The 15,108-nt window shown below is 47.2% G+C and overlaps 2 protein-coding genes across 2 annotated transcripts; both read left to right on the plus strand.

Moving 5' to 3' along the window:
• Positions 1–5,045: 5,045 nt before the first annotated feature.
• Positions 5,046–6,236, plus strand: LOC134171214 (olfactory receptor 8U3-like). Its single transcript, XM_062633224.1, is given in 2 exon segments — positions 5,046–5,566; positions 5,568–6,236. Coding segments are annotated over 2 exon segments (1,059 nt in total). The 5' UTR covers positions 5,046–5,176.
• A 3,653-nt stretch (positions 6,237–9,889) lies between these two features.
• Positions 9,890–10,840, plus strand: LOC134171219 (olfactory receptor 8I2-like). Its single transcript, XM_062633236.1, has one exon. It carries the CDS (start codon positions 9,890–9,892, stop codon positions 10,838–10,840), a length of 951 nt encoding a protein of 316 aa, XP_062489220.1.
• The last annotated feature ends 4,268 nt before the right edge of the window (positions 10,841–15,108 follow it).

Raw genomic sequence — 15,108 nt, forward strand, 5'->3', positions numbered from 1 at the left:
TTGGTTTTGTCCTGTTTTGGGGCTCTGACCCTGTATCCCATAGGAGAAGCAGGAAGAGGTGGTTTTGGGGTGGTTTCTCCCTGCTTTTGGCTTGGTTTTGTCCTGTTTTGGGGCTCTGACCCAGTATCATATAGGAGAAGCAGGACAAAGTGGTTTTGGGGTGGTTTTGGCCTGTTTTTGTCCTGTTTGGGGCCTATTTTGTGTCTGTTTTGGGGCTCTGACCCTTTGTCCCTTAGATGAAGGAGGACAAGGTGGTTTTGGGGTGATTTGGCATGTTTTTGTTGACTATTTTTTTTTTGGCCTGTTTTGGGCCTCTTACCCTGTATCCCATAGGAGAAGCAGGACAAGGTGGTTTTGTGCTGGGTTTTGGGTTGTTTTTGGCCTGTTTTGTGTCTTTTGGGGGCTTTGACCCTGTATCCCATAGGAGAAGCAGGACAAGGTGGTTTTGGCCCATTTTGGGGGTTGTTTGGGGTGTTTTGGCCTGCTTTTATCCTTTTTTTGTCCTGTTTTGTGGCTCTCACAATCTATCACATAGGAGAAGCAGGACAAGGTGGTTTTGGTGTGGCTTTTGGGGTGGTTTTGGTTGTTTTTGGCCCTTTTTGTGTCTGTTCTGGGGCTCTGACCCTGTATCCCACAGGAGAAGCAGAACAATGTGACCATGTGGTGGTTTTTGGGGTGTTTTGGGGAGTTTTTGTCCTGTTTTGGGGGTCTGGTTTTTGGGGGCTGTTTTGGGTCTGTGTCCTGGGTTCAGCAGTAGCAATCATGTTTTGTTTTTTTTTTTCCTTTGTGGTAGCTGGTGCAGTGCTGTGTTTTGACTTCCAGCCGGAGAACAGTGTTGGTGAAGCCGATGTTTTCGGTTGTTGCTAAGTGATGTTTACCCTGACCAAGGACTTTGTGAGGCTCATGCTCTGCCAGGGAGGAGGGGAAGCTGTGAGGAAGCAGAGATTTTGACCCGGGCTAGCCGGGGAGGTATTCCATACCACAGCACGTCATGCCCGGGGTGAGGGGTAACTGGGAGTTACCCGGAAGGACAGGGGCTTCCCTTGTTATTTTCCCTTATCATTGTTGTAGCTGATAGTAGCGGTGGTGATTTGTTGCTGGACTGTTCTTGTCTCAACCCGTAGGAGTTGCACTCTCTCGATCCTCCTCCCCGTTCCTCCAGGAGCGGGGAAGGGGAGAGCCCCGGTGCGGGGGGGGGGGGACGACACACGACACGGACACAGACCTCGATTGTTGTCAGCTCGGCGCCACTCACTGGGAGTGAGTGAACAAGTTACCTGACTGGGTTTAAACCACGACATACAGGTATGTAGCGAATAAAAAGACTAGGGATAACGTAGGTCCCCTCAGGAAGCTCTCGGGAGAAGTGGTTTCCCTGAATTTGGAGCAGGCTGAGGTTCTGAATGACTTCTTTGCCTCGCTCTTCGCTGTCAAAGGCTCTGACCAAACCACCCAAGTCTTGGAAGGCAGACGCAGGGACTGTGAGAATGAAGACCTTGGACCCACTGTAGGAGAGGAGCTGGTTCGAGACCATCTTAAAAATCTGAACGTGCACAAGTCCATGGGTCCTGATGAGATCCACCCGCGGGTCCTGAAGGAGCTGGAGAATGAAGTTGCGAAGCCGCTGGCCATCATATTTGAGAAATCCTGGCAGTCAGGTGAAGTTCCCGATGACTGGAAAAAGGGAAATATAACCCCCATTTTCAAGAAGGGGAAAATGGATGACCCGGGGAATTACAGAGCAGTCAGTCTCACCTCTGTGCCTGGCAAAATCTTGGAGCAGATTCTCCTGGCAGGCATGCTAAGGCACATGAAAATCAACAAGGTGCTTGGTGACAGCCAGCAGGGCTTCACTGAGGGGAAATCCTGCCTGACCAATTTGATGGCCTTCTATGATGGGGCTACAGAACTGATGGACAGGGGTAGAGCAGTTGATGGCATCTACCTGGACTTGTGCAAAGCCCAGAGGCTGTGGAGCCTCCACCCATGGACATGTTCAGAAGCTGCCTGAATGAGGCCAGGAGCAACCTGATGTGGCCATGACTAGCATGACCATGACTAGTCACTGATGTGACTATGACCAGCAGGACATAGTTATTGGTCACAAAGGACATCTAGGAGGTCTCTGTTCCTATGACTGGCAAATTATACACATAAACACATATGTATGTGTGTATATATATCAAAACACAATATTAAATGAATCCTAAACTATATATTTATATATAGCACAATATGTTCTTGTGTTAAATGTCAACACCAACACACACAAAACTAATTTTGCTTGCCTCAGTTTAGTTGGGGTCTCAGTGATTCGTAGGGTGGGGAGGGCCCAGCTGCTATGGGCTTTTCCCAGGAAGGATGGAAACCCAAGATCTAAATGGATGAACTGAACTTTTAATGCAGTTATGGAGCAATGGGATATTGTGCGTGAGTCAAGTCAGTGAAATGCAAATTTTCAACAGGTCTGTGTTTGGAACCAGGCTGCTGAGTTAAATCACAGTCAAATTGGGCTTTGCCGCCTCTTTTCAGGCAGCTGTAGAACTTCACCCTTTCATTTTCCTCCTCAAGTTCTGCCTTTCTCAAAGCCTTTAAGAGAAGCTCTAAGGAGTTTTCTAATTTATACCCACAGTGGTTTGTTAAAAACAAAGGCAAGAATGTTATCAGTATTTTGCGCAGGAGAGTTGCACTTTGGTTTGAGGCAATGGGGATTAAAGAAACCCAAAGCAAACATGCAAACAAACCAGGACCCTGAAACAGCAGGAAAATCGAAGGTAATGAAGAAACCCAACCAAAAGTCTTTATTTCCTATGCAAGAAGTCATTCCTGGCACAAATTGCAGCTCCCCCATATCCTGGTTGCTATAAAATCGCAATGCCACCAGGGAAAAGTCACCACAGGGTTTCCCCACACACCCAAAACTTCCCTATTTCTTTAGCAGCTCATCACTCAAAGGTGAGAGATGTCCCTGATCCAGTTGTGTTAACAAGCTCCTCTGGGAATGGATTTGGAGCTGATGGGCTGATAGGAAGGAGAAGGCTTGGCTGAGTCCTGGATGGGGATTTTCCACCTGTGGTCACTTGAGCTGTGGCATCTCCAGTGGGAAAACACTCTTTAATCCAGGGGAAAATAACCCAAACAGGGATGTGACCCTGGCCAGCACTAAGGAATAAATCTTTATTTTTTTTTATACTTTATTCTTTATTTATACTTTATTCTTTATCTGTTGTCTTTTATTCTTTATTTATTCTTACTCTTTACTAAAGTTACCAGCCTGAAGCTGACTCTTACTGTTGCCAGCAGCACATGACATATGCTTGCTCTTTAGATGCCCATTTCTCCTTCAAAGCTACATTTCATCTACTTCTGAACAAAATCTATTCCTTTTCCTATGTGATTTTTGTTCCTTCTTGGTACCATTGCTCTCTGTGGTCACCTCCAAGAGGTGCAAAATGGTCACAGGAGTCCCTGTAGGTATCAAAAGGCAGAAGTTTTGAAGTAAGTGGCTAGAAACTCATGGATCAGGATTTCTTATACAACACCACCATCTATTGGACGTTGCTGGGAATAGCCACTCCTTTCTCTTTAAGATAAAAACTTCTTTTTCTTATGTGCTGGGAAGCTTTGCGCAGCCAAGTGGCTTGTTCTTACCCAAGAAACTGAGAAATAATAGATAAATAAACTAAGGCCATCATGTTGCCTCTACAGTTGGCTGATCCTATGTAGACAGCTTACTTCCTGACCCTGTTAAAGCAATGTCAGATGGTTTAACAGCTTCAAATGAAGTCCCCTCACATTTAGAAATGATGCTTTAAACCCCACTTTTCCTAATGCAGTTCTTGGCTGAGGCTTCAGGTTGTATGAAATGTAGATTATTGTAGAATCACAGAGTGGTTTGGGTTGGAAAGGAGCTTGGTTCCAGCCACCTGCCATGGTCAGGGACACTACACACTAGACCATGTCACCCAAGACTCTGTCCAGCCTGGCCTTGAACACTGCCAGGGATGGGGCAGCCACAGCTTCTCTGGGCACCCTGTGCCAGCGCCTCAGCACCCTCACAGGGAAGAGCTTCTTTGTTATATGTAACCTGAACTCCCCCTGTTTCACTTTGAACCTATGACCCCTTTTCCTGTCACTCCAGTCCCTGATGAAGAGTCCCTCTCCAGCATCCTTGTAGCCCCCTTCAGACACTGGAAGCTGCTCTGAGGTCTCCACACAGCTTCTCTTCTCCATGCTCAGCAGCCCCAATGTTCTCAGCCTGGCTCCATATGGGAGGTGCTCCAGCCCCTGATCATCCTCGTGTCCTCCTCTGCACTTGCTCCATGTCCTTCTGATGTTGAGGATATCAAATTCATTCTGCCTTTTAAATGTTTTTTTTTTCATTAAATAGCCTGTGCTATCCATACACAATTTGAAGTGCTAATTCCTGGCAATTTAAATGATCTCCTTCTCCATCAGTTGTTTCCTCTAGATCCACAGATCCCTCTCAGAAAGTGTCCCCATTGCACATCTTTACTCCTGACAAAGCCATCCCAGATTTTGTAACGAAAGCAAAGGAAAACACATCAGATCTCAAAACAGGTTTATCCCATGTAGGTGAAGGATTTAATTCCTTGTTGTTGATGTATGTAAATCACATCCATCACCACCTAAATAATCCCAGGGGAGCAGCTGGGCTTATTTAGGTGCTCTCTGATGCTGAATTAAATGGGTGAGGATGCCTATACAGTAACCAGGTTCCTGGGTTACTGGTGGATCCATCCTGGTAACCTGCATGGGGTAGGAAACCCACCTTTTGTTACAGAACATTAAGTGCTAGGCAGGAATAACCAGGGTCATTCCCTACTAGGGCTTTTTGGGAGCAAGGAGGTGACTTCTGCCCTTTCCTTGAAGGCCCTGCAGCCCCCTCTCATCTTTGGGAGCACAGTAACGGAAGCATTTCTGATTGAAAAGTAAAGGCAGCTGCATCAAAATGAAAAAGAAGTTGTGCTTTTATTTTTTCCTTCTAAGTAGCAGCATGTGTGTGTATATAAAAAATACACACTTTCTATTGACTTAAAGTGGTGTAACTGATTGATAGATAAAACCTCACATTCTTAACATTATTGAGGGATTTGGGCCTATTCAGCATTTCAATTTAAAGACATAAATCACGCAAACTGCTTATAGGTTTACTATGGTTGAAGATAATTATATGTCCCCCTCTGAGTTTATTCTCCTGGGCTTCACAAACAGGGAAGACCTGTGGGTGATGTGCTTTGTCTTATTCCTTGCCATCTATGTGGTTACCTTCATAGGAAACCTGGGAGTAACTGCATTAATCAGAATGGATTCCTAACTACACACCCCCATGTACTTCTTCCTAAGCCACTTGTCTCTCCTGGATGTCTGCTACTCTTCTAACATCATCCCTCAAGCCTTGCTCAGTGTTCTAGTGGAGAAGAAGGTGATTTCCTTCATTAGATGTGCCACTCAGCTCTTCTGCTTTGCAACCTGTGCCACAACCGAGTGCTACATGCTCTCTGCTATGGCTTATGATCGCTACATGGCCATTTGTAACCCCCTTTTCCTACTCCATGGTCATGTCCCAAAGGCTTTGCATTGGGATGTTGGCTAGTGCCTACTTAGCTGGCGTGATCAGCTCTACCATACACACGGTTTCCATATCTCGTCTCCCGCTCTGTTGTTCCAAGACGATCAATCACTTCTTCTGTGATGGACCACCACTGCTAGCCCTCTCCTGCTCTGACACCCCTGCCATCGAGGTGATGGTTGCTGCCGTGGTGGGGTTCAAGGTACTGAGCACCACGGTCTTCATCCTCATCTCCTACTTTTTGGTCCTTTCCACTGTCATGCGAATGCAGTCTGTGGTTGGTCAACACAAAGCTTTCTTCACCTGTGCCTCTCACTTCATCTCCATTGCTTTGTACTATGGCAGCTCCCTCTTCAAGTACCTGCTCTGCATCTCCAGCCAGTCCTCAAAGCATGACGAGGTGATCTCCATGCTGCACTCTCTGGCTGTCCCCATGCTGAACCCGCTCATCTACAGCCTAAGAAATGTGGATATGAAGAATGCCATGAGGAAAGCAAAAAGTAGAGTCCTCTCCTTTTTATTCATTCACGGTTCCTATGAAAGGAGAGGGCTACCCTGCCCTGGTGAGGAGAAGAAGGTAGCTGGATATTGCACGTTCAAGGATGGCTGGATATTGCACCTTGAAGAGGATGGTTGGATATAGCACCTTGATGAGGATGGGTGGATATAGCACCTTCACAAAGTAGGGACTAAGCATACTTGGAAGCATGACACCTGGAAAACATGCTTCTCCTTAAACCAAGGCTACATTCTGTGCTGGGATGGACAGGACTTTCTCTGGCTGCAGCCTGAGACCTGACAGTGACTGTGTATTGGAAAGAAAGTTGTTGTCCAATGTGAATGTTACATAAATATTACTTGAAATTAATATATTTTATTATTTAAATGCTATTAAACATAACAATAAACTTTATTTCAGGGTTCAGAGAGCAAAAGGGAGAAGGTGGTGGCTTTGCCCTGCTGGCATCAAACCAGCTGGTATCTGAGCTCATGTTTTATATTAACAAATGATTTCTGATTTTATTTCTGGTTTTAAGGAAATATCAACTGATATTTCCAGGTATTTCAACTCCAGACCATAAGGTTTGGTCACGTGAAATGACAGAGGGGATATTGAGATGAGCTCTTAGGCAGAAGTTTCTCCCTGTGAGGGTGCTGAGGCGCTGGCACAGGGTGCCCAGAGAAGCTGTGGCTGCCCCATCCCTGGCAGTGTTCAAGGCCAGGTTGGACACAGGGTCTTGGAGCAAGCTGCTCTAGTGGAAGGTGTCCCTGTCCATAGCAGGGGTTGGAGCTGGATGAGCTTTAAGGTCCCTTCAATTCAAACACAAACCAGGCTCAGCTATTCAGTGAAAATTGAATCCAGGCTGGGATTCAAAGAAATAAAGCTCTGTCAGTCTCTTGATATCGGAGCCCTTGTGCTAAATGGGGACAAGTCATATCTGAGCCTCTGCTCTGCTGTGAATTGAAGTAGGGTTGTAAAAAACCTGAGTGCTGTAAGAGGAGGGAGGATCAGGGGTCTTCCTCTCCCCTGAGCACCCAAGGTGCTGCTTGCCTGGGTATCTTGACGAAGCTGATCGAGCAAGTGCGGTACTCAGCTGTCTGCTTCTGGGACTTCAAGCTGCATTATTCACCCTGCACAAGCTCACCCAGGTATTCTCAGTGCCTCTTTCTTGCCTTCATGTAGTTCTTTTAAATAATCTTTGAATTACATATTTTTCTTCTTTCCAGAATTTGATTGAGAGTTATTTCTCTCTCTGTTATACTGATTTTCCCACTTCACAAGCCTTGGTTTTAGCCCAGTACCCAATGGGGAAGAAAGACATTCAAAACCACTCAGAAATCCTTTTCTACCCTCCTCCAGTGCATCTCCTGGACTGTCAGTCTGGTGCCTTCAAGCAGAAAAACGGGTTGACATTGAAAACATCTAAAGCCACCTGTGTACTTCTTCTTCCTTCCCCACACTTTCATAGCTCGGTTTTCTCCCCTGATTTCCCCATCCTTTGTCTTTTCTAAATGTCTGGGACAAGGTTGTAATTCAATATTTCTACTAAGGGTTTTATAATGTCTCTTCATCTAGGAGAAGCATTCAGGACACACCGGCACTCAGGATTCTTCAGATGAAGACTGGGAAATCTGACTTCATCCTGCTATATCCTCAAAGCAGCCACGTTTTGAGCCAATGCTTTTGACCAAAGTGTTGTACAATCACTAGTCAAGTGTATGGAAATAAATGCATCTGATGGAAAGGACTCCCCATGACCAGCGCAAACCATCCACACAGAGGATGCTTTGTTGTGCTTGTTTTCAGCTCCCTTCAATGCAATATTAGATGATCCCTGTGGATGTAAAGGGCTTCCTCAAGGAAACACTGAAAGGAAGAGGTGTGTGATAGATGGGGAAAGACAGAGCAAACTGTCCTGGGCCTGTCTTCCTGGGTAGGTCTCTGCAGGAGAACTGGTCTTGGAGGTGTTGATGCAGCCAGAAGGAGTTTGGGGAGAGAGGAATTGAGAGGTTGTTTTGCTGATCAAGTCAAACTAATTATCCGATGGAGGAGGGTCCTTTGGGAGAACAGTTTGCACAACACAAGCCTCTGAGGTAATGCCTCCTGTGAGATAAAACCCCTCCACCAGCCAGCCTGGAGCATCCTGCTCCCAGGCATCTCTCCTTCAACCCATCGCATGGTCTCCAGGAGGAGCTGCAGGCACTGCATCCACCACCACCTTCCTCTTTAACCAAGCAGGTACAAAAGGGTTTGATGGGTGGTGGGTCCAGTTTGACCCTGGTCATGCTGCCTCTCACATGCTTGATGGCATGTTGAATTTCACTCTTCTTCAGGGACTGTATTGATAGGGCAAGGGGTGATGGGTTTAAACTGAAACAGGGAAATTCAGGTTGGAAATAAGGAAGAAGTTCTTCCCTGTGAGGGTGCTGAGGCACTGGCACAGGGTGCCCAGAGAAGCTGTGGCTGCCCCATCCCTGGCAGTGTTCAAGGCCAGGTTGGACACAGGGGCTTGGAGCAAGCTGCTCTAGTGGAAGGTGTGCCTGCCCGTGTCAGGGTTTGGAGCTGGGTGATCTTTAAGGTCCCTTCAACCCAAACCGTTCTATGATAGACCATAGTGTAAATAAAAGTGCCCTAGTATGCCTAATAGGTTTGCTTCAAAAACACCAACCTTCGTGACCCCATCTACAACTGTTTTAGTGATATTTTAGCATGAGAATATCCAAGCTAAAGCCTTAAAATTTTGGTTTATATATGGTATATTTTGTATTTTACACCCTTAGGTGGATATTTGGGTTGGTCATAGGAAGCTCACTGCAATCCCAGCAAAGCTCTAGTAGAGCCAAGACCACTGTATTCCTTTAACCTTATGCAGTGTGGGGGTTCTTGGGATGAGGTTGGGACTGGATGAGTTTTAAGGTCCCTTCAACCCAAAGCATTCTATGATAGCCTGAGGTGTGAATAAACGTGTGCTAGTACGGGGTAGCTTTGGTTCAAAAACCCGTGTTCCTGACCCTATCTCCAACAGATTTAGGGGTATTTTAGCACTGATGTAGCCATTCATAGATTGATATTCCATCAAGTAATTCATCTGCAGAGGAATTGCATGGCAGAGATGAGAATATCCAAGCTAAAGCCTTAAAATTTTGGTTTATATATGATATATTTTACACCCTTAGATGCATATTTGGGTTGGTCATAGGCAGCTCACTGCAATCACAGCAAGGCTCTGCTGGAGCCAAGACCACTGCTTTCCCTTAACCTTATGCAGGGTGGGGGTTCTTCAAAAGCAGATAAACTTAGAACCTAAAGCAAATTTCAAGTACATGGCTTTGTGTTGTGATGAAAAGGATGCAGCACAAGTAATGAAGCTACAGAAGAGAATTGATCCATTCTGAAAAATACAAAAAAGAGAGAAAAAAATCCTTAAAATTCCCAGAAATCAGTGAAGAAAATACAAAATCTTTTCTGTTTTCCACATTTTGAGATGTATTTATTTGATTTTATTGTATTACGTTTGGATAGACATGATGTTTTTCAGTGTTTCATTAGTGATGTGTATATCAATCATGGTAGAATTATTCTCTTTTAATTTCAGGTTGTGTAATGAGCTCCTTCACCTCTTTGACTTCAGATCTTGGGCTACACACAGAAATACAGCATTACAAATACACCATTTTCTATTGCATTTACTTTATGGATTAAACTCCAACTAAACATCCACATTATTTCTCGCTTACGGATGTATTTCACCGATTGCTTTCATTTCAATCCAAATCCATCAACTTGTTGAAATGATGGATACAGGAAACCTCACGGTTCTCTCCGGCTTCATCCTTTTGGGTTTCTCTGATGCCCCAGAGCTACAAACCACCATCTTCACAGTCTTCTTATCCCTCTATGTTTTAATGGTGCTGGGGAACCTGACGATGATCCTGCTGATCAACACTGACCCCCACCTCCACATCCCCATGTACTTCTTCCTGACCCACTTATCTTGCATGGATGTTTGCCTTTCCTCTGCTATCATCCCAAAAGCTCTGGAGACCTTCCTGCTGGGGAGAAGCCACATCTCCTTTTGGGGTTGCTTTGCCCAGATGTATATTTTCGTGGCTCTGGCTGTCTGTGAGTGCTTCCTGCTTGGGGTAATGGCTTACGACCGATACACGGCTGTGTGCAAGCCCCTGCTCTACACCACTACCATGACCAGGGCGCGTTGCTATGGCATGATGGTGCTGGTGTACACCATCGGGTTCCTCACCTCCCTGGTGCACATCACACTGGCAGGGAGGTTGTCCTTCTGTCAGGCCAGGAGCATCAACCACTTCTTCTGTGAGCTGCCCACCCTCCTGCAGCTCTCCTGCTCAGACACAAGCACAAATGAGGTCTTGCAGGTTTACAACACTGTGTTTATTGCCATGGTCTCTCTCCTGATGATCCTGGTGTCCTACACCTACATCCTCCACACCGTCCTGCAGATCCCTTTGGCCACGAGGAGGCTGAAGGTCTTCTCTACCTGCGCCTCCCACTTGGCTGCCATCACCATCTTCTACGCACCCGCGATCCTCACCTATGTCCAGCCTCATGAGGCATCCTCATGGGATCAGGCAAAGCTGGTGTCGGTGTGTTACTGCATCCTCACCCCAACCCTCAACCCCCTCATCTACAGCCTGAGGAACAAGGAGGTGAAGGGGGCTCTGAGGAGGCTGTGGGAGAGAAAGCTGCTGCCACATCTATGCAGGGTTTGAAAGCACATTTGGAGCTCTTCAGTACTGTGGAGGTAAGGAAGGAATATGTGGAATCTGTGATTATGGAATTGAGCATTACTGGCCATTATTGGTCATTATTGCTCACTACTGGTCATTATTACAGCAAGTGCAGGGTATGGAGAACCAGCACAACGAATGGTTCTCTTCAAACAGCTTCAGGTTGTTTTAAGCGAGGCCTGAGCCTTCAGTAATTCATCCAAATAAGTATCAGGTATTTAATAGCAGGCCTGAGACAGCACCATGTGTTTTGTGTCTAAATTGTGCTAAATGAAAGTAGAGCCCACAAAAAGGAGGCTCAGGCTTGAGGTAAGGCACTGACCACTGTCTCCATTGCCTACTTTATAAGCATTTCCTCAATGATGAACTGGTGGAAGGTCAAGAGGATTTGATACAGCTCTGGTGTCCCCACCACAAGGAGGACATGGAGCTGCTGGAGCAAGTCCAGAGATGCAACAAGGATGCTCAGGGGCTGGAGCACCTCCCGTATGGGGCCAGGCTGAGAACATTGGGTCTGTGCAGCCTGGAGAAGAGAAGCTGCTTAGAGTCCACAGAGCAGCTTCCAGTGTCTGAAGGGGACTACAAGAAACCTGCAGGAGGGCTTTGGCCAAGGGCCTGTAGGGACAGGCCAAGGGGAATGGCTTGAACCTGCCAGAGGGGAGACTGAGATGAGCTCTTAGGCAGAAGCTCTTCCCTGTGAGGGTGCTGAGGCGCTGGCACAGGGTGCCCAGAGAAGCTGTGGCTGCCCCATCCCTGGCAGTGTTCAAGGCCAGGTTGGACACAGGGGCTTGGAGCAAGCTGCTCTAGTGGAAGGTGTCCCTGCCTGTGGCAGGGGTTGGAGCTGGAGGAGCTTTAAGGTCCCTTCCAACACAAACCAGGCTGGGATTCTGTGAAATAAAGCTCTGACAGTCTGTTGGTCAACAAAGCCTTTGTGCCAAATGGGGATGAGTCATATCTAAGCCTCTGCTCTGCTGCGAATTTAAGTAGGGGGGTAAAGAGCCTGAGTGCAAGTGAGAGGGAGGATCAGGGGTCTTCCTCTCCCCTGAACACCCAAGGTGCTGCTTGCCTGGGTATCTTGATGAAGCTGATGGAGCAAGTGCTGTACTCAGCTCTCTGCATCTGGGACTTCAAGCTGCATTATTCACCCTGCACAAGCACACCCAGGTATTCTCAGTGCCTCTTTCTGGATTCATGTAGTTCTTTTCAATAATCTTTGAATTATATTCTTCTTCTTTTTTAAATTTTGATTGAGGGTTATTTCTCCCTCTGTTATATCGATTTTCCCACTTCACAAGCCTTCGGTTTAGCCCAGTACCCAATGGGGAAGAAAGACATTCAAAACCACTCAGAAATCCTTTTCTACCCTCCTCCAGTGCATCTCCTGACAGTCTGGTGCCTTCCAGCAGAAAAACAGGTTGACATTGAAAACATCTAAAGCCATCTACATTCTTCTCTTTCTTCCTTCCCCACAGTTACATAGCTTGGTTTTCTGTTCTATCTGCCCCATCCTTTGTGTTTTCTAAATGTCTGGGACAAGGTTATCATTTAATATTTCTCCTAAGGGGTTTATAATGTTTCTTCATCTAGGAGAAGCATTCAGGACACACCGGCACTCAGGATTCTTCAGATGAAGACTGGGAAATCTGACTTCATCTTGTTATATCCTCAAAGCAGCCATGGTTTGAGCCAATGCTTTTGACCAAAGTGTTGTACAATCACTAGTAAGGTGTATGGAAATAAATGCATGTGATGGAAAGGACTCCCCATGAGCACCTCAAACTATCCACACAGAGGATGCTTTGTTGTGTTTGTTTTCAGCTCCCTTCAATGCAATATTAGATGATCCCTGTGGATGTAAAGGGCTTCCTCAGGGAAACACTGAAAGGAAGAGGTGTGTGATAGATGGGGAAATACAAAGCAAACTGTCCTGGGCCTGTCTTCCTGGGTAGGTCTCTGCAGGAGAACTGGTCTTGGACTTTCAACATAAACCAGTCTGGGATTCTGTGATACCTGATATGAGCATCCAATACATTTATCCCGTGTAAGTGAGCTGGAGCAGTGCTAAGGACTTGTAATAGGCACACATAGGTTAGCATGGCCTGGGCTAAGGTTCTTGTCTCACTGTGCTTTATGGCAATGGCTTGTAATACGGGCGGGCTCCAGCAGCAGGGCGGGACGGACGTGGCCGTGGACTTGTACCTGGCCGTCCGGCTGCTCTTCACCGGCCTGGCCCTCACCCTACTCTCCATCTTCGTGAGGCTGCGGGGAGCCGAGGGGGAGCGGCCCCGGGAGCCGGCGGCAGCCGAAGCGGCCCGGGAGAGCGGCCCCGGGAACCAAGCGGCGGCGGGAGCGGGGCCGGAGGCCGCGAGGTGACGGCTGCCGGTGGAGGAGGTCGGGGCGGTCGAGGAGAGGAAGGAAGCAGCTGCCGAGCAGCGGGAGAAGGCGGCGGAGGAGCCGAGCCCCACGGAAGAGCCGAGCCCCGCGGAGGAGCCCAGCCCCGCGACGGCCGAGAGCATTTCCCGGAAGCCGCCCGCCGAGCCCCAGGAGGATGCAGGAGACCACGCAGCATTTCCCAGCAAAGCAGAGGAGGAAGAGCTGGACTCAGGAAAAGAGAAGCTGGCGGTGGGAGAGCCGACAAGTACAGCAGCTACACCAGCCCCAGTTACAAGTACAGCAGCATCAACTGAGAGTTCTGAAGGTTTTGAATGGCCTTTGGGTATCCTTGGAACCTGCCTGCTGATTGTGATGGGGATCAGCATGTTGGCACACACACAGGCTGTGTTCTACCCATAACCATCTTGTCTGATCTCAAAAGTTAAGCAGAGTCAGGTTTGGGTCTTGTCTGGGGTTAGACAACAATATAGCGTGACCAAGAGGTTTTCTCCAAGGCTGGACAGTGATGAGTGGCAGGGTGTGTGTGACAGTATGGGCAAGTATCTAGTCCACTGGGCCCCTCCAGTGCTTTGGAAGCATTGGAGATGGAAGGCAGCTGTATGGAGTCCCCAGCAACAAGCTGCAGAAACTGCTTAAGGGGACAGTGAATTATTTTAAGCCTGGTGGGCCCATGGCACTTCAGGCCATCAGAGCAGAGATGCAACACAGAGATGGACTCATGATCAAGGGGTGGACCTAGCAATGGACACTATTGCCCAAGTTATTCACGAGTGTGAACACTGCACACAGTCTCTCCTGCTCTGGAAGACTGTTACAAGAGATGGAGCCTGACATCATGGACCAGATGGACTCAGCAGCTTTATAGGGACTGGTCCATGCACTAAGATAAGAGTGATGGTATATGGAAAATGTGGGATCTGAGCATGACGTGAATGGTATGGAATAAGGGGTGGATAATGTCCTGGGTTCAGCAGTAGCAGTCATTTTTCCCCTTCTTGGTAGCTGGTGCAGTGCAATGTTTTGACTTTCAGCTCGGGAACAGAGCTGATAACAAGCGATGTTTTGGTTTGGCCAAGGACTTTGTGAGCCTCATGCTCTGCCAGGGAGGAGGGGGAGCCAGGAGGAAGCAGAGACAGGACACCTGACCCAAACTGACCAAAGAGGTATTCCATACCACAGCACGTCATGCCCAGGATGTAACTGGGGGTGAGCCGGAAGGGCTGGGAGACTGCAGGGTTGGAGGAGGTATCGGTCAGAGCTTGGTCGGGCTGGGGGGGCGAGTTATCGGTTGGCTGGTGGTGAGATGATGTATTCTCTTCCCTTCTTATTTCCTTTATCATTATTATCATTGGTGGTAGCAGTAGTGATTTGTGTTATACCTTAGTTACGAAACTGTTCTTATCTCAACCCGTGGGAGTTGCATTCTTTTTGATTCTCCTCTCCGTCCCTCCGGGAGTAGGGGGAGGGCAAGAAAAGGGGGGGAAGTGAGCGAACGAGTTACCTGACTGGGTTTAAACCACGACACTAATAAACTCAGACCACTACTATGCTCTGAGATTACATTATTCCTTTTACAAAGGGTTCTAGTATACCAGAGATGGCATAGAGACAATGAACGGAAAGTTGGCTTTGTACCATCTCAAGATCTCACTATATTAGAGAAATTAAGGGAACATTCATTCCGGCCTTATTTAGCTAAAGCAACCTTATTCTGTCTGTGACCTCATTATGAATATGGCTGAGCTTCTAGTCTGCCATATATTATCCTTACTGCTTTTGCAGAAAGTTACTTTTCATTTTATATAAGAAGTGAGATGAACGGAATTTGAATACTCATTTCCTGACCTGTCCCTTCC

Source organism: Pezoporus occidentalis, unplaced genomic scaffold (assembly GCF_034315485.1).
Source record: "Pezoporus occidentalis ecotype Australia unplaced genomic scaffold, CSIRO_AGI_Poc_V1 ctg1111, whole genome shotgun sequence".
Classification (NCBI taxonomy): Eukaryota; Metazoa; Chordata; class Aves; order Psittaciformes; family Psittacidae; genus Pezoporus; species Pezoporus occidentalis.